General features: G+C 40.3%; 1 protein-coding gene across 1 annotated transcript; it reads right to left on the bottom strand.

Moving 5' to 3' along the window:
- Positions 1-10,880: 10,880 nt before the first annotated feature.
- LOC127351111 (semaphorin-7A) lies at positions 10,881-25,421 on the bottom strand. Its single transcript, XM_051378313.1, has 15 exons — positions 25,412-25,421; positions 22,346-22,479; positions 22,163-22,222; positions 21,971-22,069; positions 21,576-21,684; positions 21,195-21,302; positions 20,940-21,082; positions 19,585-19,763; positions 17,505-17,601; positions 17,049-17,244; positions 15,402-15,517; positions 15,034-15,179; positions 14,272-14,348; positions 13,782-13,835; positions 10,881-12,432 (listed from the first exon to the last, which is right to left on the bottom strand). The coding sequence occupies exons 2-15, from the start codon at positions 22,469-22,471 to the stop codon at positions 12,077-12,079; spliced, it is 1,866 nt and encodes a 621-aa protein (XP_051234273.1). The 5' UTR covers positions 22,472-22,479; positions 25,412-25,421; the 3' UTR covers positions 10,881-12,076.
- Positions 25,422-25,500: the final 79 nt, after the last annotated feature.

The following is a 25,500-nucleotide window of genomic DNA, read 5'->3' as shown; positions in this document are numbered from 1 at the left end:
CTGATCATATGGGGAGGCTTTTTCTTTCTTTTTTCAACATGTCTTTGTCACAGGGAGGCAATATGTCATATACTGTCTGTCCTGCTTGCATCATCATGTACTGTGTACTATAACCGGCTTTCTGTTTAGCTGCTTGGTCTGCTGCGTCATTTCCTCTAGCTGTCATAGAGTCCGTCTTGTCATGTCCTTTACACTTGATTACTGCCACGTGTCTGGGTTTCCTCAGTGCTGTTACAAGTCTCTGTATGTCTTTCTCATGCTTAATGGGAGTGTTAGAGGCGGTGCGAAAACCTGATCTGATCCACTGGCTTAGGTCTACCTGTATGGCTCCTACCACAGAGTCTGCAGAGTCTGTGTAAATGTTTACACTTTTTCCTTCAGCTCCCTCTAGTGCTGCTATCATTGCCTGTAGTTCTTCTAACTGAGCTGATACTTTTCCTGTTACTGTTTCTGCTTTTACTGTCTCGAACCCCCTTTCTGTCTGTCTCACCACTGCCCAGGCTGCTTTTAACCCTTCTGTTGGATGTCTGAAGCAAGATCCATCTGTGAACAGTGTCTCCTCTGCATCTCCTATCGGCTGATTCTGCAAATCTATTCTTACCCTCAGATCTTTCTGTACTCTTTCTTCACACAAATGAGGCTCCCCTTCCCCCATGCTGTCTGCCATGTTTATGCCTTCATGTGTGAATGTTATGTGGGGTGCAGCTAAAGTTTTTTCCAGTCTCGTCTGTCGTAGTGATGTCATGGTGAATGCCTGTGAGTTTACATACGCTACCACACTATGTGTTGTGAGTACTGTTATTGCATGTCCCATTACAATGTGTGCTGTTTTGTTCAAAATCTTTGCTACCCCTGCTGCATATCTTGTGCATGGTGGGTGTCTGTTCTCTGTTGCATCTAGTGTGACGCTTGCATAGGTCAGAACTTGTCTCCCACCCCCTTTTTTCTGAAAAAGCACACCATTGACAGAGTTTAGGTTTTTCAGAAACATCCAACTCATCATTCAGTTCTACTACAGCCGCTATCCCTTCTGGTCCTGCAAACAAACACTTGGTCTCCACCTGAGCCCCCGCACCCTCCACGGCTATAAATGCCTCATGATACACCCAAGTTTTTATCCCGATCATAAAACAATGTGACATGGAGAGGATCAGGGCGAGAGGCATAGGGATTCAGCATATGCAACCACGGCTTCCAGTCTGTGTACAATGAATTTACACCACCCCCTTTCGACGTCTCTGGCAGCACCAACCCCCAGTATATATCCGCCCACTGCCCTATAGCTCCCAATGTGTTGTCTTGATCTAAAAGCATCTGTGAATGAGACCGCACCTGGCTCACTGATGTCAGAGGTTCCTGGGCCTCGTCATTGTTCTTGGTGGTAATGGGGACCCTCTACCCAATCAGGGATTGGATACAAGTCATGGTCGTTGCGGGCGCCTAGGGAGGGGTTTTGTCCTCTAGGGGCTGCGGCAGTATTTGGAGCTTGGTGACGTACATCACCTGGTGGTGGGCCATATCCCTGCTGTGGTGGACCATACCCTGGTTGTTGTGGGTAGTTATTTTGGGGTGGTGTGTCTATTCGGCAGTGTCTTGCCGAGTGACCTGGTTGACCACAGATCCAGCATAGACCACGGGGTTATTGTGGTGCCATGCCTCTTCCTCGCCCTCCCGCTCTAAACCCTCCCCTTTCCATCTGTCGTGGAAGTTGAGCATACATGTGCTGCACGGGCGGGTACGCCGGCGCAGGAGGAGCCATCGGCTGCTGTAACATTTGAGTGTTTGATTTTGTTATTTTCTTAGCTTCAGTTAGCTTACGGCGCTCATTCTCTAGTTGTTAGGGTTAGGGTTATACATAAATCCCAGCCATTTGTTAGCTGGCTGAATTAATCCATCTATTTGTGCCCCCCCTGTTGGTGCTGGCATTTTCTCTAAAATGCAATTCATGTCTGTGAATGAAAATGGTTGATACACTGTATTTCCATTGCTCTTGGCGATGAGTGGCATTGCAAGTGATGGCAGTTGCACTATGCTTCCCTTTTTTTTGACCGTTTTTAACATGTTGGGATGGGTGCTTTTGTGTATGTGAGCGTGTGTTGTGTAACAAAGCTGACAGCATGGGTGATTGACCCATCTCACATTCCTGTGAAGATGATATATCTTGCTCTGGCTGGTTGTGGTATATGACTAGCTGCCCTGACATCTGTGCCTCACATATTTGCTGGTATGGTTCATATTCTTCCTCTCCATATGTACTCTCTTCCTCCTCTGATTCGCCCCCACCCTTGCCACTCTCTCCTATTCTCCTGTCTATCTTTGCCTGGAATGGTCCTGCTGGGCTCCCTGTCTGATTTTTCTCCCCCCTCTCGCGCTGCTTTTGCTCCCTGTGCTGCTCTACGTAAGTCCCCACAGTATTTCTCCTATCTTTCTCTCTCTCACTCCCTCTGACCTGTCTGTCTCTCTCTCCCTCTGACCTGTCTGTCTCTCTCTCTCTGACCTGTCTGTCTCTCTCCCTCTGACCTGTCTGTCTCTCTCTCTCTGACCTGTCTGTCTCTCTCCCTCTGACCTGTCTCTCTCTCCCTCTGATCTGTCTGTCTCTCTCTCTCTCTCTCTGACCTGTCTGTCTCTCTCTCCCTCTGACCTGTCTCTCTCTCTCCCCTTTATTATCTTCTGTAACTCTTCAAATTGCTCTGTTGTCCCTTCAAAGACGTTCCCCTCTAAATCCAATTGGCCTGAATTAACTGTGATTACCAGAGCCTGTATTGCTTCGGGACGGGTGTCTGTGTACGGCGGAGAGTCCATGGCATAAGGAGGGTTGTCAAGGTATGGAGGGTATGTGTATAAGGGCAATGGTCCCGGCTCCATAGTTGGAGCAGTCTTGGTCACAGTCGTGGTCACAGTCTTTGTCCGTGCTCCTATTGCTGCGGAGGCTAATGATATCGCGTGTACTGAAGCTCTCTTTCTGTTTAACTCCTCTGAAGTCTTCCTCCACTTTATCTTGGCCAGCCAGCCCTGTTGTACTCTAGTGTCATGCTTTTCTAGCTCGTCTGCCACAGTCTTCTCTGCGGTAGCTAAATACGGCAACAATTTCACCCTCTTCATGTTACCCGGTACATGTCCCTGCTCCTGGAGCCAAGTCCATGTATCATCATGTACTTTCATAATTTTATCTTGTTCATCTTTAGAAAATCCACTAATCATTTGTCCCCTGACTATTTCCCACTGCTCACCCACTGTGCTTATTAAAACCTCCCCATTTTCCCCACAATCTTTTTTAAATTCCTTTTCCATTTTTAAAAACAACCTGTAAAACGTGCTGCAACACACTGATTGTAAAAACTTTACAACACATACAGGGTTGGTGTGAATGACTCAGAGGTCAGTATTGTACAACTAATGCCCAGTGAGACAAGCTTCTAGGCTGAAATAATCTTTTCAGTCCGGTCTCACTCTGGGGGTCCTCTCCCAGGCTTTGGACACACTCCCTATATCAACCCAACCCCCCACAGGCAGAAGTCGGACGAGACGAGTCTCACCAAATTGTCCAAACAACTGAAAAGCCAGCCACACAATCACATTAAGAGTCACATTAAGAAACGCTGTTATGTTCACATGTTTGCACAAGCAATATATCTGATGAACTCAGGATAATCTGTACCGCCGACACTAATTTTTCGCTAGGACAGATTGTTTATGTTTTGTACCGACTTTCACGGATCACAGGAGTTTCCCTCTTTGGCAGGTACCCAGTTTTTCCCAACTGGCGTCCCCCACTTCTGGTACGTACCGGAACCAGACTCCTGGGGCGTCTCCGAAAGACCCCTTTTACCTTTGTCACACTATATCAAAAGTATAGCGTCACAAAAGCGGGACGGGATTGAAACCGTTGGCTCGTTCGTGGGGCCTCTAACCCCAACGGGACTCCAACCCCTCGGGTTAGCCTGCTCGTGCTCTTTCACAGCAGGTTCCCTGTTGGCGACCTCCTTAAGGGAGCGTACCCCATGTTGCACACTATACTGGTTTACACTATGCCTAGGACGAGTATCACAAGTGACTTCAAAACAGTTTTTTGACAATGCCCAATCGCAGAATTTTGTTATAACAGGCTTCTGCTTACCTTTATCTTATATGGATACGTGAAGTTTTGCTGTCACTCAGTCCTCTCGTCCATTGTGAAGAAAAACTTGATTGTCTCACTTCTCCGTCTTCATCACGTCGGGGTCACCAAATTGTTGGGGAATCTCTGTATTTCAAAAATTCATTCCTCGCGCGTTCGTTTAATGAAGCAATAGGAGAAGATTTAGTTTACTCAATAATCAGCTTTATTCTTATATTTTTGCAGATAACACACATAGCACCAGATGGTAGAATTTCCACCCCTCGTCCACTTGGTATCTCGACTCCAAGGATGGTGTTGTTGGGGTAGCCACAACCTGGAACTGGAAGGAGCCCATCTGGCTCCATCATTGTTTTGTCTGATACTGACCTCGGAGGTCGTGTTTACCGCTATCTCTCCAAAAGAATGTCATGTTATATCTGCAACTACCCACACTCTTCTCCCTTATACTGTGTCTGCTATTCATATTCATTAGTAAGTTATAATTCTATAACACATCATACAAACATCTAATATTCCCTTAACAGCCCTTTATCAATGTAAGCATAATCAATGTAAGTACGAGTAAACATATTTCTATTCTAGTTAATAATCATACAGGTAAAAATATGAAAAAAAATGGAAGTAAAACAGTGCAAATGGAAGTAAAACAGTGCAAATGGATGTGCAAAATACAGATAGAAATTGTCCATTGTCTATTATCTGTTGTCCTCCCTGCCTTTACTGAGAGCTGTTGTACAGTCTGATGGCCAGGCGGACGAAAGAGTTTTTGAGTCTGTTGGTGGAGCTGGATTAGGACAGCAGTCTGCCACTGAACACACTCCTCTGCCTGGTAAAGGTGTCGTGCAGAGGATGGTGGGTGTTGTCCAGTATGGACAGCAGTTTGTCCAGGGTCCTTCTCTCTGCCACTGTCACCAGAGAGTCCAGCTCTGTGCCCACCACTGAGCCAGCTCTCTTCACCAGTCTGTCCAGTCAACCGGCGTCTCTCCTCTTGCTGCTTCCTCCCCAGCAAACCATAGCATAAAAGAGCATGCTGGCCACCACAGACTGGTAAAACATCTGCAGCAGTTTTTTGCAGATGTTGAAGGACCCCAGCCTTCTCAGGAAGTACAGACGGCTCTGCCCTTTCCTGTGTAAAGCGTCCATATTTGCTGTCCAGTCCAGCTTGTCGTCCGGCTGCAGACCCAGATATTTATAGGAAATTAGCTAACTGGGCTGATGAAGGAAACAGATCCTTGTGTGGCAGGTTTTCCAAAGCTAGGAGGGATTCAGGTTAGCCAAAAGTCTCTTTTCTGGCAAAAGAAATTGTGTCACATATGGACACGATGGAGGAATTAACAATCAGAGATAGAAATGGAGACAGAGGTTTTCCTGCCTCTGTTGTAACTGTATTAAACATCTGGAGGGTCTATAGTCTGTTATAATAATGGTCAATGGTAATACTTGTTTTTGAACAAACATCCACACATTGACAGTAAAACAACAAAAGGATGCAGTACCTTATTTCCAGGCTCTGCTGCGGGTAGAACAGCTTGTTGGAAAGCATGTTATAGTAACTCCAGAACTATTAGGAAAGCAAAGGAAGGGACATGCAGAGTAGGTGAGGAAGGGAGGCTTTCATGGTGATTTTTTTATGTTATTACTAATAACGTCAGACTGGTTGTAATATGGTTACTAGATTGTAATAAAACCAGCAGCCCTGAAAGTAATGAATAGAGATGTTTAGTGACCTTGAATCTTGATACTCTGTCAGTTTGGATTTCTGTCCAGTGATTCAACCTGAAAAAACAAACGGGAAAAATAACCTCCACACTTAACCCTGCTGAAGTATCAAGTGTACACTCCAACAAACCAATAAATCTGAAAACTCTGGATGCCCTAAAGCTCAGACCCATTTTTACTGGCATTAAAAATGAGCAGCCAATGTTAGTCTGACACATAAGAAAAAGAAAACTGTGATATTCTTCAGTTAAAAATGTGTCACAATTGCATCAGGCTTTAAGGGTTGAGTTTGTTTTTAAGTTCACCTTCTGCCCTCTAGTGGTCATAAATTGCTTGAAGGTCCGGTATTTTCATTATGTCTGTCTTCAAACTAGAGGACCATCATCATATTTAACTTCAATTAAAATACCCCTCAAAAATAAGAGTGCACTCCCAGGCAATAAAACCCAACCCGTAACATACATACAACTTCTGAAAAACATAACTGCACAAATATAAAACCGACTACAGGTCAGTATAAACCTGTAGCTAAACTAAACTAAACTTGCTCTAAACTTGTTTTAGGTGACACAGCTTTCTGTTGTGTACAAAAGGAACATAAAGGCGAAACATAAAACCTAAACAGATCAATTTGAACTTGCTCTTTCGTAGCTAAACTCATATTTTTCTATATTTCACGCTTCCAGTACAATGTAACTCATCCTCAGCTCATTCAAATACCTTCAAAATACATATATAATTATTTCACTATTTACATTTACATTTCATGGTCCTGCGTTGTATGGAGGACTGAAAGTGCCACAATTAAATAAATAAATGCACCATTAAATAATTACTTAAATGTGTCATTAATTAATTAAAATTGGAATTAAATACATAAATGTGATATTAAATGTGTCATTAATTAATTCAAATACCGATTCATTTAATGTAAAATACATATATAATTATTTCACTATTTACATTTACATTTCATGGTCCTGCAGTGCTTCATGAATTACTTAAAACTGTCAAACTCACCCATCAAAAGTTGGTAGGCGGAACCTAACGCCTGATTGGTTACCCTGCGCATCAAGCCAAGACAAATCAATTCCAGATAATGGATCGATGCAGAGCTAGTGAACACATTCCAATACACTGGGTGGCGCTATTGGACTACTTCTTCTCAATCTGCAGTCACTCTGTGGTCAATATCTTGGTCAGAAAGTGCTGAAATAACTCCAAGAACTTCAATAAGTTCCTCTGCTTTACTCGCTACATGCTCTGGGTCAGCAGCTCCTGCTTCCACATCCTCTGCTAAGTCTAAAAAATTAAATAAAGTGTTTAACTTTGAAAAATAAAGTGTAGCAGCAGCTTGAGTTTCCCTTTTTCTTTGTAAACTGTTTCATATCTTGATTAACAGTCTCAACAAATGTTATAAATGAATATCAACACATCTTTACAATTGAACAGTTTCTCTTTCTTTCCCTTTTATATCTTTCTATAGACTTTCTGTTGTTCAGTGAGAGAATTGAGCTCTAACCTCTCTCCCTTGTTGGGCAGTGAATGAACGGGTCAGGATCAGTGTTGGTCATCTTACTTTAAAAAAGTAATTAGTTATAGTTACAAATTACTTATGTAAAAGTAATTAGTTACTCAGCAAAGTAACTGTGATGTTATTTTCTATGGTCTATAATTACATTCTGTAACATCTTCTATAACGTTAAAGATGTTTATAATCACTGAATAAAGAATAAAAACACTATACAGTATTTTAGAACATTTGGTATTTATTTGAACTCAATAGATTGCAGCCGGCCATATGCATGGAAATTGTAAGTGTAAATAGTGAAATAATTATATATGTATTTTACATAAAATGAATCGGTATTTGAATTAATTAATGACACATTTAATATCACATTTATGTATTTAATTCCAATTTTAATTAATTAATGACACATTTAAGTAATTATTTAATGGTGTATTTATTTATTCAATTGTGGCACTTTCAGTCCTCCATACTACAGAAGGATAAATACTTATTGAAGATACTCTTGGCAAGTTGAAACTAGACCCTCCAACATCAGACCAGTGGCGTGGGATCATCCAAGAAATTTACTGTATGGAGAGACTTTTGTATTAAGGCTTCAGTTGGAGAAATGTACTCAACGCTGGAAAAAAATGGATTGTGTATGCACCTTGAATAATGTGACATTATACCATGATGTATGTGTAAAAGAATACTTTTAACTGCAACACCCATGATGATCTCATGTTCTTTGTACTAGTTCTTTGTACATGTATGTAAAAAAAAAGAACTTGTACAGCTCAATAGACCAATTTCAAGTTGTAACCCATCACTTCAGAATAGAGTCTGTTAATAGCAGTAGTTGTGTGCTGTAATGGATTTACTAAGTGTGAACAGGAGGCAGCTTTCAAATAGGTGTGAAATAGTTATGAGAGCTCACTTTAGAATAGAAAAACAGTTAGAAAGACTTAATTTAGAGTTATTTGGAACACTATTTTGTGTGTTCCCTACAGCAAGTGAAAATATCTTGAGTTGAGGTAAATTCCCTTGTTTCACATTTTACAGCAGACTTGATTATTGGAAAGTTACAATGGAAATAAGTCAAATTTTAAAACTGGATTGGAGAATCTAAAATCTGATTACATGACGATGGTAAATTGTCAGAAGACAGATTTAAGTCTTTCTATCCAGAACAGTAGTCCAGATGCTGTGGCTTTCAAGAGCTGTCTCCCATTTTAATCTTGTACATTTATGGGCTCTTGGGCCTGGTTGTTGACACGACACCAAATGTGGACGCAGGGCCCCTTGGTCTTGCCCCCTTTATTAAAACACCCACTTCCTGATAATCCAGGAACAGTTGGATTATGTCTCCAGTTGTAAGGTATTTTTCTCCCTTTTTAAAGTAAATTTTTTGCATTTTGAAAAACCACGAAGGATGAAAATTTCTAGCTTTATCTGTGTTGAATGTGAACGTGTTATAAAACATTTTCTTGTTTCTAAGTCCAAGCTTTCCGTTTCATCTGCTCAGTCTAAGCAATGATTGTTTGATAGTGTAGCTTCACTGCCTGTGTGTGTGTGTGTGTGTGTGTGTGTGTGTGTGTGTGTGTGTGTGTGTGCGTGTGCGTGTGTGCGTGTGCGTGTGTGCACGCGCGTATGTGTGAGCAAGTTCAGTGTATAAGGTCTTGCCATTCTACCAGGTGGAGTGCGCCACCTACATACACTTGTAATACCATTAAGTATACTGCAGGTGGCGCCACTATATTATATAGATTATAGATTATATATATATTATATCACAGGAGGCGGTGTTTGCTCTCAAATGTTAGTTTTAATTACATGTTTTAAAAATCTTAACTTAAATGGGCAAAGGCTTCGCATATTGTTCAGTGGGAGCTTCCCATTACACCCACAGCCGTCTCTTGATGTTGAAGGGCACTGTGTTGTTCATTGTTCAGGGAGTGGAAAATGTTGAGGGTTGGTCATTCACTTCTCCTCTTTGATCTCTGGGCTTCAAATCAGCTACCCTTTGGTCACCTCTCTGACCTCCAGGCTCCTGCCACCTGACTTGCTGTGTAATGTTATAAGGAGTTCGGTCTAGACCTGCTCTATTTGAAAAGTGTCCTGAGATAACTTCTGTTATGAATTGGCGCTATACAAATAAAATTGAATTGGATGAGTGTGTGTGTGTGTGTGTCTATGTCTATTAGAGACGCCCCTACCTCGTCATACCACAATACCTCAGGGCAGTGGGCTGCAGTCACTGTTGCATTTGATATTGAAGCTGCATTGAGAGACGAGTGCTGATGGAAGCCGTGGTCACTTCGCTGAATGCTGCTTTGGTTTAGGTGTTGCATTTTTGTCGTCAGTAACTGCAGGCAAGGTCTCGTCACTCAGGAAGCTGTGAAGTTGGAAGTCTGCAGAACCTTTTGTCTCTCAGATGATTTTGGAGTTAATTCAGTTTTAAATTGTTTAAAAATTAACCTGATCTGTGTAAAAACAGGCGCATATGCAAGTGGTTATCGAATACCTCATTTATCAATTTTATGTTGTTTTTGGCTTGTACAATGCTCCGTATATTAATTCAACTGTGGGGTTTGTGCATATTTTTGTACTGTTGTTATTATTATGGACATGATAATAATGATATTACTGATATTATAGTTTTCTCTTTGATTAAAGCAAACAAAAATAGGACAAAACACATGAATGCTTGTAAAAATTGGTTTGTGCTGATTGTATTTAAGAGGAGCACTTTTTTTCACACATTCAGTTTTGTTCATATTAGTAATATAAAGATATGGTTCTCAGTGCTTTAAACTTGTATGTCATGATAAAGTTTTACTTTATATCTTATTTCCACATATCTCAGGAAAGTTGCAGCATCACAGCTTCTGCAAGTTACCTCAGTTATTGAAATGTGTCAGCCTGGTTATTCCACAGGCGGAAGCATGTCAACCCTAGCTCGGTGGTCAAATGCAGTCAAAATGGATGGACACTGTTTTTATTTGGGGATGAAACCATATTATCATTATTATCTTGTCTAAGTCAAAAGATGCACTGCAGAATTATTTCCTGGATGTATACCTATATGTGAATAAAGAACTCTCTCTCTCTCTCTCTCTCTCTCTCTCTCTCTCTCTATATATATATATATATATATATATACATAAAATAATTTATTCTATTTTATTTATCCTTTCTGTTATTCTATCATTTTGATTATCTTTTTCTGTGTGTAGCATGAAGGAACTACAAACTTTCACTTTGTTATACTGCCTTGTGTTGTATAATGATGAATACATTTCCTTGATTCCTTGAAATGTGTTTCATAGACAAATATAAATAGTGAAGTTTCTTATAGCCTTTGCCTTTCCATCAAGGCAAAGGGTGGCTTGATTGCCAATTCTCAATGTTTTTTAATTGTATGACATGATTATATACATTTGTTGTTTGGCCACCAGTTGACAAATGACACTTCATTAAAAAGATGTACACACAACCTCTCAAGGGTATGGAACACAAAACACAATATTAAATCATTGTTTTATTTCATAAATTGAACAAAAATAAAAACTTGTACAAAAGTTCACATGTGGGATTTAGAGTGCTGAATGAGCCTGTCTCTGATAAACAGAATATTTACAAGTGTCAGTATTTATATACATAGACATACGGTTGAAAATCTGTGTGACAGTTTACACACTAAACAGATCTGTCAGCTGAAACGTATACAGCTGGTTTAGGCAGCACATTTGTTCTTAGCCTTGAAGAAACTAAAAAAATATATTTTAATAGATATGTTTATTGGCCAAGCGCTTGCTCATGGTGGGAACTGTTTGGTCTCTGTAAATAATTTTATAAGGTCTAGACCTGTTCTATTTTGAAAAGTGTCGAGATAACTTCTGTTACGAATTGGCACTTTACAAATAAAATTGAATTGACCTCCATTTTTCAAATTTTAAGGCATCACTTAAGAATAGAGTATGTTAATAGCAGTAGTTGTGTGCTGTAATGGATTTACTAAGTGTGAACAGGAGGCAGTGTCAAACTTCAAGTGAAATAGTTATGAGAGCTCACTTTAGAAGAGGAAACAGTTAGAAAGACTTAATTTAGAGTTATTTGGACACTATTAACAATATGTCTTGTGTTTTCTTACATAAGAATAGACTATATTTATTAAGTGTAATTAAGAGAGTGGTAGTGTGCCTTATAAGGCCCAAACTGAGCAAAGTGTATTAAGATTATAATTCATGACAACTTCCTTACTTATTATCAATAAGCAGTAATTAGGAAGTTATTGATAAAAACTTGTAGTTGTAGAATATAGTCATACAGAATAAAGCATTAATATGTTGATTATATTGACTAATAAAGAGTCAATATGCATTATTGACTCTTTATTAACTAGTAATGGTTAATATGTGTACCATAAGTATAAAGTGTTACAGATATTTTACTTTCCCTGATCAATAAAGCAAATTGTTAGTAAGATTGTTTTCAATAACAATCCCCACTGCATTTGGTAATGACACTGTTATGTCCTGATGTTTACATAAATGCCAAAAGGGCAGTAAAATTATTTTGTTATTAAAATGAGAGTAAACAAACATGATTTGGACCCTCAGCTACTGTATGACTAAAGAGAGTAGCTAAGGCTCCAACTAGGGCAATTGAATTCAATATTATCATTTATCACCACTGCATTAGTAGCATGTTGTTTCTCTGGACTAACAGGACAAACTCAGGATCAGAACAGCCAGGAGACAAACCCAGAGCAGTGGGCCTGCTGAATGGCCCGTTGCTCTGTTCCCCAGCTGTAGCTGGTACTGTGCCAGGACTTTACTGTAGCCCATCTCTTCCGACACACATCTGTAAGTTCCCACCTGCTCGGGACCCATGCTGTCGATCAGAAGAAGGCACTGCTGCTCCCTCGAGCTGCAGGATGTGGAGCTTCCTGGGTGTTGCCAGGTATACTGGGCATGATGGGACGACACCGGGCACTGGAGGAAATACCTTGAGTGAGAGGGAACTCTGATGGTGTCCATGTCCTCGCCTGCTTGTCTAGCACCGGAATATCTATACGCTGAGAAAAGAACACAAGAAGGTCTCTTTAGCTTTAAGACGGATGTTTATTTTGTTTTATTTATTTAACCAGGCATGTGTGTTGTTTCAATTAGAGCATGGCAAGGTGTCTGGATCCTCCTCCTGCAAGCAATGGGCTAGTCACAAGAGGACCAAACCAGGATGGGCTGTGCACCCAATAGTGAACCAGTGTAAACTGTTGAGATGTGTAATGGTTTTACGGCAGTAAAATATGTAGAGCTCTGTCTGATATGAGTTCAGTTTGCAGTGTTTGCCTATTATGATCATGCCTCCTGGCTACAGCCCTGTTCTCCTGTGTGTGGTTAAACAGTGTTCTCTGAGCATTAGGAAGGGAATCGTGACCAAAACAGTCCTCCCAAGTTTTAGTATATATTAAAGGGAACTTGCTAGCAGTAGTTTGTAGCAGTTCATGTATTCAGTTCGTCTGATTGTTATGGATTGTGGTCAGCATACACCTGAGCCATTGTACAAGGAAGCATTTCCCTGCCATCATCCATACAGTTGACCCAACATCATTCACTTAACTAGCAAAGCAGATCTTTAAGGCCTCATTCAGTACTAGCAGCCATAAATGAACTAATCCACCATCACAAGTCTGACAAGTAAAGTAAGCAAGTGACCATTTATTTATACTGGAAGTAAATTGTCAGAAGACAGACTTTGAAGTGTTATATACATCATTTATATTAGTACACTGGACACACATTTTTGATTGAGCCATATTTACGCAGGACAGCCACAATATTATTGATGATCAATCATCTCGCCTTCTTCAGAATGATTATCCTGTGAAAGGCATCATTACATCTTTGCATCAGTTGTGACCGGGCTAGAAAAGTTTTCCTGAAGTTCTTCAAATTCATCAGGAGCATTGTAGTGGGGGGGATGGTGTACCTGTTTTATGTTTCTGTTTCTTTGTGCAATCATTAAACTGTAAGTTAGCAGCACCACTGTTATTATTATTACTAGTATTAGTAGTAGTATTAAACTGGGTTAACACGAGTTGTTAGTGCTGTTTTGGAACAGTTTCATATGTAGATTGAATCTAACCAGCTAATATTATAAAACGTAGCTTGCTCATAAGGAAGCAGCATTGCCCTCAGTTTCAGAAACAGCAACAAAGTGCCGTCAGCATCAGATCTGACACCATCTTGTCAGTCATTGAGGATGTGAGATCAGATAAGAGACAACCTTTTATTTTTTTAAGGTTGTACAGTTAATTATTGATAACCACTACAGATGAATGTGTTTAGTTGTTGATTCAGGGTTTCGTACATGCATGGGCATGGATGTATTATGAATCATCATGAGAACATAACATTCACAAACCTGGCAGTGTTTCAGCCAGTGTTCTGCTCAGATCAGACACCATCTTGTCAGTGACTGAGGATGTGAGATAAGATGAGAGACAACCTCAAGTGTTTTATAATATTCTCTCTCGAGGCACACTGTACAGTTACTGAGTAACACTGTTGCTACACAGAGAAAAGAGCTGAAAGATGATGGGATTTCAGATTGTAGAGACCATGGTACTAGCAGGGTTCCTACTCTTTTTAAGAAATCGTTTTCTAGGACATTTCCAGGATGAATTGGCTACATTTTACTGTAATTTTCCTGACCATAAATGACTTTAGCCACAGTCCAAGTTCCAGGTGTTTCCATGACTGGAAAACTGGTCTCTAAATTCCCAGGTTTTCCAGGATGTGTGGGAACCCTGACTCGGGATGTAGCAGGTTGGATTTGAAAACTCTTGAAAAGAAAACGATTAAGCATATTTTACCAAATGAAAAACTACTCATCGACATAAATATCTTCCTACCTTTCACAGGGAGCTGATGAGCGGTCAAAGATTTGCAAATGTTATGGTTCCCTTGGGCCACATCTTGCACTGTGCCACTATAAAAGGAAAGGGTATGTGACTTAGCCTTATGCATAAACACACCAGACTCAACACAGTCATGCAAGTAGAGCTGACATTTAAATTGATGTAGAAGATGCCTTACATAAGGTACACAACAGTCACAATAAAGTCCTACAATAGACAATTTAAAATAATAAAATGACTTGCTTGTTAACAAATGTTTGTTAGACCTCAAACATACACACAGTGTGTTTTGGTGACAGACAGTGAATGTAGACATAACTCCACAGGGCACCTTTACGCTAAGGCTGCTACATGCAATCTTTGGATATCTTTTTATTCTTCTCGTCCCTACAGTTGGATGTTTGAGCTCCACTGTGTAGAATGATTACTGATGAGCATGATTTGTATCATCGCCAATAGTTTGGAAGTCAGTCCCGGTCCAGTATGCAACTATGTAAAAACTTAAAGTCGCTACTGCACATCTACTGAGAATGGACTTTACACTGAAGTAGGAGACATCTTGTGTCCAGCAGAAAAACTTGAGATTCTGGATTTTTTAATGAGGTTGAAGGAGCAAATTAATTTCAAGGGGTTTTAATGTGGAAATGACACAGATCAGACACACATTATTGTTCCAAGCAGACTATTTATAGTATATATGTATGTATATATATGATCTTTAAATGTCTCCAGGTACATTAAGACCGGTGCTCTTACTTTGTCTCATGGGTGCAGTGGATGCCGTTCCAGCCACAGTAGGGATCTCTGGCTATGACACAATCCTCACAGCTATCTCCATAGTGAGCACAGTTCGCCACATCCAACTGGACCAGTTCACTTCTGGAGTTCACATACAGCTTCCTCTGCAATGAGACACAGTACAGAGGGTTTGTTTTTTAAATTGTAATGTATCATTACCAACCTTTTTTTTAAAACAGCACTATCTTTGGAAAAATGTTTGATGAGCACTGTTCTTTAAGAAATACTACAATTGTTTTGTGAACTCACTATACCCTTACTGAATGAATAAAACTCCATACTTCCACCCTTGGTGGAGCAATAGTGTAGGCAGTGCTGTTACTCACAGAGGAAGGGTGAAGAATGATGTTGAGGATAGGGGTTCTGTGGTTGAAAGGTCGATACTCAGCGATGACAAAGGCCTGACTTTCATTCATTATCATCTTATGAACGCCCCCATTTTCTGTATGAAGACACAGGAAGGAGGATGACTAAATAATCAAACATGTCTGAACCAACATCCCACTGTCTTATCTCCTGTTTCATCACCTCATATGACTCCTCCAGCCAAGTCTATCAATAGTTTGATAAAAAATAAATAAATGAAGTCAGAGCAAAAATGTCTTCCTTAAAACTTCTTCAAAAAAATCGTTCCTCCTTATTCAGGATCTATTTAGACTTTGCTAGTTGGACTGATATTGTACTACAGCCTTAAGTGCTCACATGGTGAATTTATTTATCATTTATGTTACAATACATTATGTTATAGTATGAGTTATGTGTCTTCCCCACTGACATGGTAAACTGTTCAGTTGGCTCAACAATCGTCAGCCTTCTGATAATGAGAGCATGGCCCTCCATCAGGATGTTCATAATGTATTGGGTCAGACAATTTGGAGCACAACCTTGGCAGCTGCAAGCCATATTTGGTTTAAACTTTCACATCCTATTTAACACATTTGGTAAAAAACAAAACTAAAATTATAGTTTCACTTCCACCCCCTGTCAACATTCCCATGGGTCAAGCCCACTCAGAGGATCGAGGCTTGGACACTGTTTCCATAAATGTTTTTATCCTCTGTAACACTTTATTGGATTGCTCGCCTACTCATAGTATTTGTAACATTTCAACTGTTTTGCTTGGTCTGTGGATGTTTAACATTTTATCAATAGAGTATATGGGACAATTCATGAACATACCCTAACCAAGATTGTGTTTTATTGTTGTTGTTGAATCTCAACAAATAGGCTGTTGAAATGTTACAAGTATTCTATAAACTCTATAGGAAGACTATCCCAATAAAGGCTCCTTTAACCTCTCTTCTAAACTTAAAGCTATGCTCAATAGTTGTAGCATCATTAGGGTTATATATTTAAAATTTCAGTTTGACTTTAAATTTATGAAGTGTAAATGTGTTTTTACCTCATGACCAATAGTGAATCAAAAAGTCTTACATCTCTTCATCTTGTTTTAATATGAGTGGTCATTGCAAAAGAGAGCAAGCCATATCATATACTGTATGTCATTAAGGCAAATAAAAAACTATTAACTCATTTCACACAAGACGTTGAGCATGATGCACTGTTGTTCTTGGGAAACCAAAGTTCTTAGGGATATGTGGACATATGTGAGACTCATGAGAAAACAGTGAAGAAACAAACAAAATGTTTCGTCTCTTCTGCTATGCTTGCTTGCACAAGCCAAGCTAAATCGAATTGAGTCCTGTTAAATCCTGTGCTGCTGTGAGGGTGTGCAGCCATCTTTTCCAATCAGATACTAGAAACTAGAAATCTTCAGTGCAGCTGTACTGGCTTCTGTCTCAGCTAACAAATGAACTTTTCCTGCTAATTTAAAATGTAAAAAGAGATTGTTCAAATGCTTTTATCCCCCAAAAAAACAAGCTATATAAAAAGTGATGTAATCACCTACAATCACAGTACAGTACACTATTCTTGGTATCAACTTCCCTGATTCACATTACTGTACTACTCACTTTGAGACAGAAACAGGACCGGGTGGTGATCGTTCCCCCTGTACCGGGAACTGTCAACGTAGATGTGAGTGTAGCTGTGGTGACTAAAGAAAAGTGGACCAGGATTGTCAACAGGGTGGACCCAGTTCTTCATCTCTGAAGTCTGCTCGATCTTCCTCAGGGTATCTAAAGGAATCTTTCTGCTGTCTGGAACACACTGAAGGGAAAGGCATATGTTTTGGTTTTGGTTGGATTGTTACCTCCATGAGCAAAAAGACCTGTATCTGGCTTAGATTTTATCTTGGCTATATCAAATTTAGGTTACACTGATATTAAAACCAAGGATGTGGAGTAGCCTCTGATGTTACCGCTGGTGGTGTAAAAGTGGGGGATATTTACATATTGAGGCTTTAAAATACAAAAACAGTAAGTTATGTAGTTATTTGGTGTTTTAATGATACCAGCGTTGATACATACCATTCTCGCTCTGTTACTTTTCTCGTCTTTAAATGGGGAAGTTGTGAAGATGCTGTCAATACCTTGTATGGTGTAGACACACACAGCACTCATACCCCTGCAGAGAGACACAGAGGTCAGCTGGTCAACACAGACGCATCTGCAGCATCAAGAAAAACTGTTGTGAGGTCAGTAAAGATTTCTGCCATGCTGATCAAAAGCAGAAACTGAAACTGCTGAGCGGATGGGGCTAAGTTTGGAAAGAGGACCTGAACTGAATTGAACTTTGCCCAAAAACCACTGAAGAAGAGAAACAAATAAGAGAGAACCAAAGAGGTCAGTCTGAGCAACTCAATATTCAAAGCCCACAGAAAATGATCTACAATGGTTTGCCCATTTTGTGAGCTGAAGTTTCTCTTGATGAACTTCTGTGTAAACTACCATTTCTACGTGAGATGGGAGTCTTTATTCCTGGACTCTTTAGTTATTGTCCTTGGTGACTTTAACAAAGGAAACCTCAGCCACAAACTCCCCAAATACAGTTTATTAAATGCCCGACCAGAGAGGAAAACACATTGGATTACTGTTACACTACAGTCAGCAGAGCTTATCACGGCGTCCCCTGCGCCGCACTGGGCCTCTTTGAGCACGTCATGGTCCACATGACACCTGTTGTGAGGACATCAAAGCAGTGGACCAGGGAATCTGCAGAGGATCTTCAGGTGTGTTTGGACCCTACTGACTGGGATGTTTTCAGGACTGTTACCAACAGTCCGGATGAGTAGACAGAGGCTGTGACGTCATACATCAGCTTCGGTAAGGACTGCTGTGTACCATCACGCACCAGGGTGAGTTATAACAATGACAGTGGTTCACAGCCAAACTCATTCAGTTACAGTTGCAGAAGGAACAAGCGTTCAGGAGTGGGGACAGGGACAGGTTTAAGGAGTCAAAGTACAAGTTTAGCAAAGCGGTGAGAGAAGCTAAACGACAGTACTCTGAGAAACTTCAACACCAGTTCTCAGCCAATGACTCTGGCTCTGTCTGGAAGGGGCTCACACAGATAACCAACTACAAACCTAAAACCCCCCACTCCATCAACGACTTGCACCTAGCAAACCAGCTGAATGAGTTCTACGGTTGCTTTGACAGACAATGGAACATACCTGACATCATCCCCTTTGACACCCCTCACCAGCTCCACCTCACCAGTTCCCCCTCCATCAGCTCACTTCACAACTCCACACCTCTGTGAATCCCTCCTCCACCACAGTGATGACTCTCTGCCTTCAGGAGAGAGACGGCTCTTTAAAAGGCCGAACCCCCGCAGACTGTCTCTCCATCTACCCTGAAGCACTGTGCTGACCAGCTGTCTCCAGTGTTCACGGACATGTTCAACACCTCGCTGGACAGATGTCATGTGCCAGCCTGCTTCAAAGCATCCACCATCATCCCTGTCCCCAAAAAACCAAGGACCAAAGGACTCAATGACTACAGACCTGTTGCCCTCACCTCTGTGGTCATGAAGTCTTTTGAGCGCCTTGTGCTTTCTCACCTCAAAGCCAAAACGGACCCACTCCACTTCCTGTCTGACAGGAAACAGCACGTGAAGCTGGGGAAAAGTGCACTTCTACACCGTCATCATCGAGTCCATCCTTACCTCTTCTATCACCATCTGCAGAGGACAAGGGCAGACTGCAGCATATCATTCGATCCACTGAGAAGGTGATCGAATGCAATCTGCCATCCCTTCAGGACCTGTACGCCTCTAGGACCCTGAGGCGTGCAGACAAGATTGTGGCTGACCCTTCCCACCCCGGACACAAACTCTTTGAAACACTTCCCTCTGGCAGTAAATATCTTTCATGTACAGTTTGGATCTTTCTATCTTTATCCTTATCTTTATTTATTTATATTTAAAAAGTACTATTTTTGTGTGATTTTTATGCACCAATGCAGGAAAGACAAATTCTTTTAAAAACTTACTTGACAAAAAACCCAATTCTGATTCTGATTCTGATTCACTACACATACTGTATTTAATGTTTGAGATAATTTCATTTACCCTAACTTAATTCAACAGTTGATAATGAAGTCCTACCATTCATTTCTGAAGAGTGCATAAACCCTGGTGTCCTGCCAGCGGTCTGCATCCACAGTAGCCACATCTACCAGCTCAGAGAAGTGCTGCCTGCTGTCAGAGTCTCCACAGAAGAGCCTGGCATTCATCTGGGATGTCCAGGTAAACTGTAGGGTGTTCCTGGGCCCACCAATATCTGCCTGGAAGCATTGATGCTAAGGTATTATTCATGTATTCATGTATTATTAGTATATGCAATTTATATGGTTACACTTCCTGTGGATGGCAGGTACTTTGTGCACATATCTCATGCTAAAAATATTTTTTATAAGGGGTATTTATTAGGGGTGGTTCGGTATGCAACTGCTTTAGTTCAGTGGGCCCTGTGACTCAAAATAGCCTATTTATGTTTATATATCAAGCTCAGTGGGTTAGTGTCAAAGTGTATGCTTTGTTCAAATAAAGTCGCGTGGAGTGTCTTCAAGAAGAGATAGGAAGAGACAGCTCCCCCCACTCAGAGTCTCATCAACCAAGCAATAAACCTTTCTAATTCCAAAGGTTCGTTGGTGTGATCAGCGTGGTCTTTGTTAGTGAAATATGTGGTTTAAATATAAATCTAAAGAGTGGTAACCAGAAAGCAGTCACGTGTAGTCTGTTTAACAGACAGACAGATAGAGAGAGAGAGAGAGAGAAAGAAAGAGAGAGAGAGAGAGAGAGAGAGAGAGAGAGAGAGAGAGAGAGAGAGAGAGAAATTATCAACAGGTCAGGGTCTTACAATGGAGCATCACTGACATTTGTGTTATTTAGTTTTCTTAATCATTTTTATTATTGACAATATTTCAGAATTGCATCAGTTGTTACAATAAGAATTGAACAGGACTAATGAGCTACTGTTTTTTGGGACTTGTATTGCTTTTAATCAATAGTGACAGCTTAAGACTGACAGGAAAGGGGTGAGAGAGGGGATGACACACAGCAAAGGGCCAGAGTCGAACCTATGGCCTCTGCAGCAAGGACTCTGCTGCAACACCCACGTACATGGGGCACTTCATTTTTTTCCCCCTACTGTAGCAAAAATGTACCGAACTGTGACCCGAAAACCCCTAGTTTATATTCATACAATCGAGCTGAAATGTTTGAACATTTGTTTCAACACAAGATCAACATCACAACCAAAAAGCCAACTCATCAGTCTACCAAATATCCCAACAAGCCCCAAGCAACCCAACAAAAACTCCTACACTTACAATACCTACACACACACCTATAAACATCTACCCAGTCAATAAGGATAGTGCTTAATTGACACACTCTTGCATACATGAAATGTTTGTGGAAGTTATTTTATCCTAATTTATTAACTATGCGGTCCTTACCGTGCAAACCTGGGTCACAAAAGGGAACCACATTTCACTGTACAAGCCTGTGTCTCTGTTTTTCTCCTTATAGAAGGCATAAACTCTGTCTTGCAGGGGATCGTCTTTCCGTCTGCTGAGCACCAAACCCACATAGTGCTGCTCTAAAGACACAAAAACAAGGGAATTATTTGTCTCTATAGCGCCCTAGGACATATGCATGTTTAAGGAACTTCTCAAGTCCTTAAGGAAAACTAATAATCTCCATGCAAATACCTTTATCTTGGTTAGCTGGTCCAACTCGGTGTTTCCCAAACTTGTGGATGCCAACAAACCCTGGAGATCCAGAGTTTGTAATGTAAAGGTCTTCACCTCCTTTTGATTCTGCAAAGACAAAGAAATGCTTAAATTTTTATTTAAAATGTTTTCGATGCCAGTGGGAGACTGTAGAGCCTAGTAGGTACAAGCAGGAAGCACCAGTGCCATCTCATTATAAGAAGGAGAAAATCATTACAAAGTGTTTAGCTGAGACAAAGCAGGTTAGTAGAGCTGAAAAGGGCATAGACATAGCAAACGTAGACAAACAAACCAATGAGGATTTAAAAAGTTTAAAGCCATTATGAAATCTTGCAATATCCTGTGTGTACAGACACTCACCCACAAGGGTTGATGGTTCACCTTCCTTTATGACAAATGCCCTTATGCTTCCTTTTATGTTTCTTATTTTTTCAGAGGGAATGCACTGGGGTGACTGCTCTGATAAGTTCTGCAAAACACAAACACAGTAGGCTTTAAAATATCCATCACTGGTTGCATAAATGTGACTCAATGATTCAGTACACTCAACTCATAAAAGCTTATGTATTTTTTGTTTTATCATGGTACATCTGGATAAAAAGATTAGCAGTGATAGCCACTGTGATCAGATAGAAAGGACCACCACCAGTGACTATTCCTAATGTTTATAGCAAAACAGACATTTTCATTTTCATCTTTTCCTCCCATCCTCAGTAACATCCAGTAATATCCAGTAAATCTCTGCAGTGTCCTACCGTGTTACAGCACACAGTTTCCTGGCCATCGGTTCCACACACAAACACCTGGTTGGCCTCTTCTCTCTTGTGGACCACAGTGATGTTATATTTGCAGTCCTAAATGAAAGGAGCAAGAGTGATATTTAAGTTTAGTGATATTTAAATCAGATCTCACCAACATACCAAATATCTGCTGTTTGTTCTGCTCACTCTTTGTGGAAGTTGACTGTCGCTGCATTCTTCCCACAACACCGTTCTTTCCACTGGAGTCTGAAAAGACAAAAAAATAAATCACTATAAACACATGCCATCTGTTATTTAACTGCAGACTCTAAATATTTCAGATCATTTAAATAAGTTATGTGATCAAAGACTGTCAGAAATGTTCACTACCTCCTGAGGATTTTGAAAGTTGAATGAAATCAGGTTTTTTGGTCCAGCAGCTGTGACAGTGTCCGGCTCTCCTCCCAGAACAATCTGTACAGGTACATGGTCGCCAGGTAAAGGGACCCTTTTCATTGCAATATCTACAATAAAGAAATAAGAATGATAAACTACTGCACATTGGGTCTGTAATGATTGAATGAATGGCAATGACCATTGGTCCAGACTGAAATACCTCGAAAAACTATTTGATGGATTGCCATGACAATTTTCTGTGAGACGTCTTGAGAATTGTTAGATGGATTTCCATTAAATTTGGTGGATGCTGCGGTGGTGGTGGGGGCTTACAGATTTGGTGGATGCTGCGGTGGTGGTGGGGGCTTACAGATTTGGTACACGTATCCATATAATAGAATAGAATAGAATAAACTTTATTGTCCTGGAGGGGAAATGTGTCTTGGGCACAGTTCTACAGTTTGTTGCTTCACAGAAACAACTATACCTCAACAACAGACACACATCAAAAAACAATTACAAAATTAACATCTCAAAACATGGAAGACACTACATTTTAACACTGACAATGTGGCAGCTTAAAAAGAGACTGTAGACTATAGCACAAGCCCAGGTCGCTGCAGAGCTGCGCCACCGGAAGAGTGGCATGTTCCCCAGATAATGAATCCTGACAGCTTTGGTGATCCTCTGACTTTTCCACCACTGCCACAAGCAGGAAAAGTATTTCACTTATACAGTGAAATATCTCCTTGATGGATTGGTACAACATTTTGTACAGACATTCATGGGACCCTGGGGATGTGTTCAAATACCAGTGATCTGTTGACTATACTCACAACAACTATTCTCAGCTCAAAATACTGCTTTGTGGAGGTTAGAAAAGAGCCAGCATTTGATTTTTTCTCTCAGATCTTTTTCTTGTTACACAAATGGAGCGAAGCCTGCAATCTAGTTCAGGCACACATGACATGCCTCACTCCATAATCACTAACAAAGCACACCCTTCCAATTGTGCAGTCTATTCAAACTGCACAATTTCCCAGCTCTCCCTCTTCTCTGTCAATGTTGCCCTGCATCCGTATTGCTGCCTGCTGCTCTGTAAGCCCCACCACCACCGCAGCATCCACCTGTAGGCTCCGGCTAGGGTTTAAGGTATTTACTCATCACTCCCCAATATTTCATGTAAACATATAATTTTTGAACACATTGTGTACATACTTTTCATACATTTTCATTATATATTCATACGTTTGCAATGAATTTAATATTTTAAATTATGTTTCACGTTCTGATTATATCACATGGCATATAGCTATATTCTTATCCACCTTTTTTGAAATTGTTCCAATTTGAATAGATTCATAAGTAAGGAAATCTATATTTCTGGGTTTGGAAATCAGCCAATCATGCAAGGACTTACATAGGCTTTGGATTGTATCACAAGTATAAAAGTAGGTGTTATGTTGTTTCTACATTTGTGTAAAACTTGGTCTTATGAATTCATTTGAGGGATACATTTCATTAACAGTTTTAAAATATATTTCTTTTTATTTTGGGGGTTATTGGAAATTTTAGGAATTTGGTTCTTATTTGGTTTTTCCATAGTTTCTGAGATTTTCATTAAACCAGGGTACATAGTGTTTCTCAAATATTGCCTCATTAATGTATTACCAACGAATAAATAACAGGAGTAGTAGGTTGGATGACAGTTTTCATGTTGCTTTTTGTGTAACTTTCTACTGCCCTGCAAACATTAGCTCAGCTAGCATTAGCTTTGTTTTTATTCTGTTCTTGTCCAATAATGTGAGTGTAGCTAGACATTTCAGATGAAGTTGGTAAACTCAAACTGTCTCCTTCATAAAGAACAACACGTCACTACAGTTAGCTGCAACAGGGGACCCACCAGAGACACTGATTTATTATTTTATTTTATAAATTAGGACCAAGTTGAGCCACAATGAGCTGTTGCAGTCTTTAGTAGCTAGTTGTACTTTTACTGCATTAAACTGTCTTATATGCTGTCTTACAAGTAACACTGAATCTGCCATGTTTTACAGGTGATCTGAGTGATCTGATGAAGCTCAGGTGTTCCTGGACCCATCAGAGGACAGAGACAGCGGCAGCATCAGGACAGTCTGGGTATCCAAAGGAAGACTGATGAAGATGAACACTGACTGTAGAGCTCCATTACCAGCTCACACTTCAGTACACTAGAAAGCCTATACCTAGATGGAAGACATGATCTGCAGTTTGAATAAAAGTTATGGCTTTGCTACTTGTATCATACACACAGTTTTTATTTCTGTGTAATAAATTGTTTTAATTTTAAGGAGAGTTTTGGTCATTTTTAAATTTAGTGGCAAGTGTGATTTTAGATCAATAACATGTTATTCACAGAGGTTTTGCTAGTAATCCGGCAGTAAATAATGACTGTGAGTAACACATTTGTTTCACAGTCAAACTTATATACTACTATATAATCTGCAGCTTTGACAAACATTTTGAAGCATACATTTGGCAATAATTGACAACAAAAATTTTAAAATATCAGACTTACTTATGAAATATGGATAAAGTACAGTCCATAGCAGTTTAGTCTATGTATGTCTGGCCTGAAGCTTTGGTGCCCCGATGGTGGGGGGATGATTATAGTTGTACTTGTTTAAACTGTTGGGTAGTTTTATTTGAAACTGATTGGTCAAAGTCTGCATGCTGAGTGAATGGCTGGTGGGTTCCTTCCTGTAAATTCTCTCTGTCACCGCCTCCTGATTTCCTCCACTTTCACTTTCAAGGCGAGGCAAAGTTCAACGATCGAGACTTTAGTGTGTGTGTGTGTGTGTGTGTGTGTGTGTGTGTGTGTGTGTGTGTGTCCATGTACTATCAGAGGTTTTAAATTAACCGGAAAAACGAGAGAAAGAAGACTTCACATTCCTCAAACATCGTCAACAATTTAAAACATGTCCCTTGTCTTCTTGTCTTTGGTACACGACCACTGACACTAATGACGATGTAAAAACTGCGTCATGTTTCAAAGTAGAATAAAACTGAAATATTTCATACCTTTTTCTGTGAATACCATCCTGGGTAAATGCGTTGAGTTCGCCTCTGTCAAACTGTTGAGGCATGAAAATATGAAATATCCCGTAAAG

Source organism: Dicentrarchus labrax, unplaced genomic scaffold (assembly GCF_905237075.1).
Source record: "Dicentrarchus labrax unplaced genomic scaffold, dlabrax2021, whole genome shotgun sequence".
Lineage (NCBI taxonomy): Eukaryota > Metazoa > Chordata > Actinopteri > Moronidae > Dicentrarchus > Dicentrarchus labrax.
Note: the sequence above shows the minus strand (reverse complement) of the source record. Positions and strands in the feature narration are given on the sequence as shown.

Coding starts and splice junctions, on each gene's coding strand:
- LOC127351111 (XM_051378313.1), bottom strand. CDS start 22,471: ATGAAAAGGGTCCCTTTACCTGGCGACCATGTACCTGTACAGATTGTT. Junction 21,303..21,575: donor TGAACCATCAACCCTTGTGG/GTGAGTGTCTGT, acceptor TTGTCTTTGCAG/AATCAAAAGGAGGTGAAGAC. Junction 15,518..17,048: donor GGTCCTGTTTCTGTCTCAAA/GTGAGTAGTACA, acceptor GTCTTCATACAG/AAAATGGGGGCGTTCATAAG.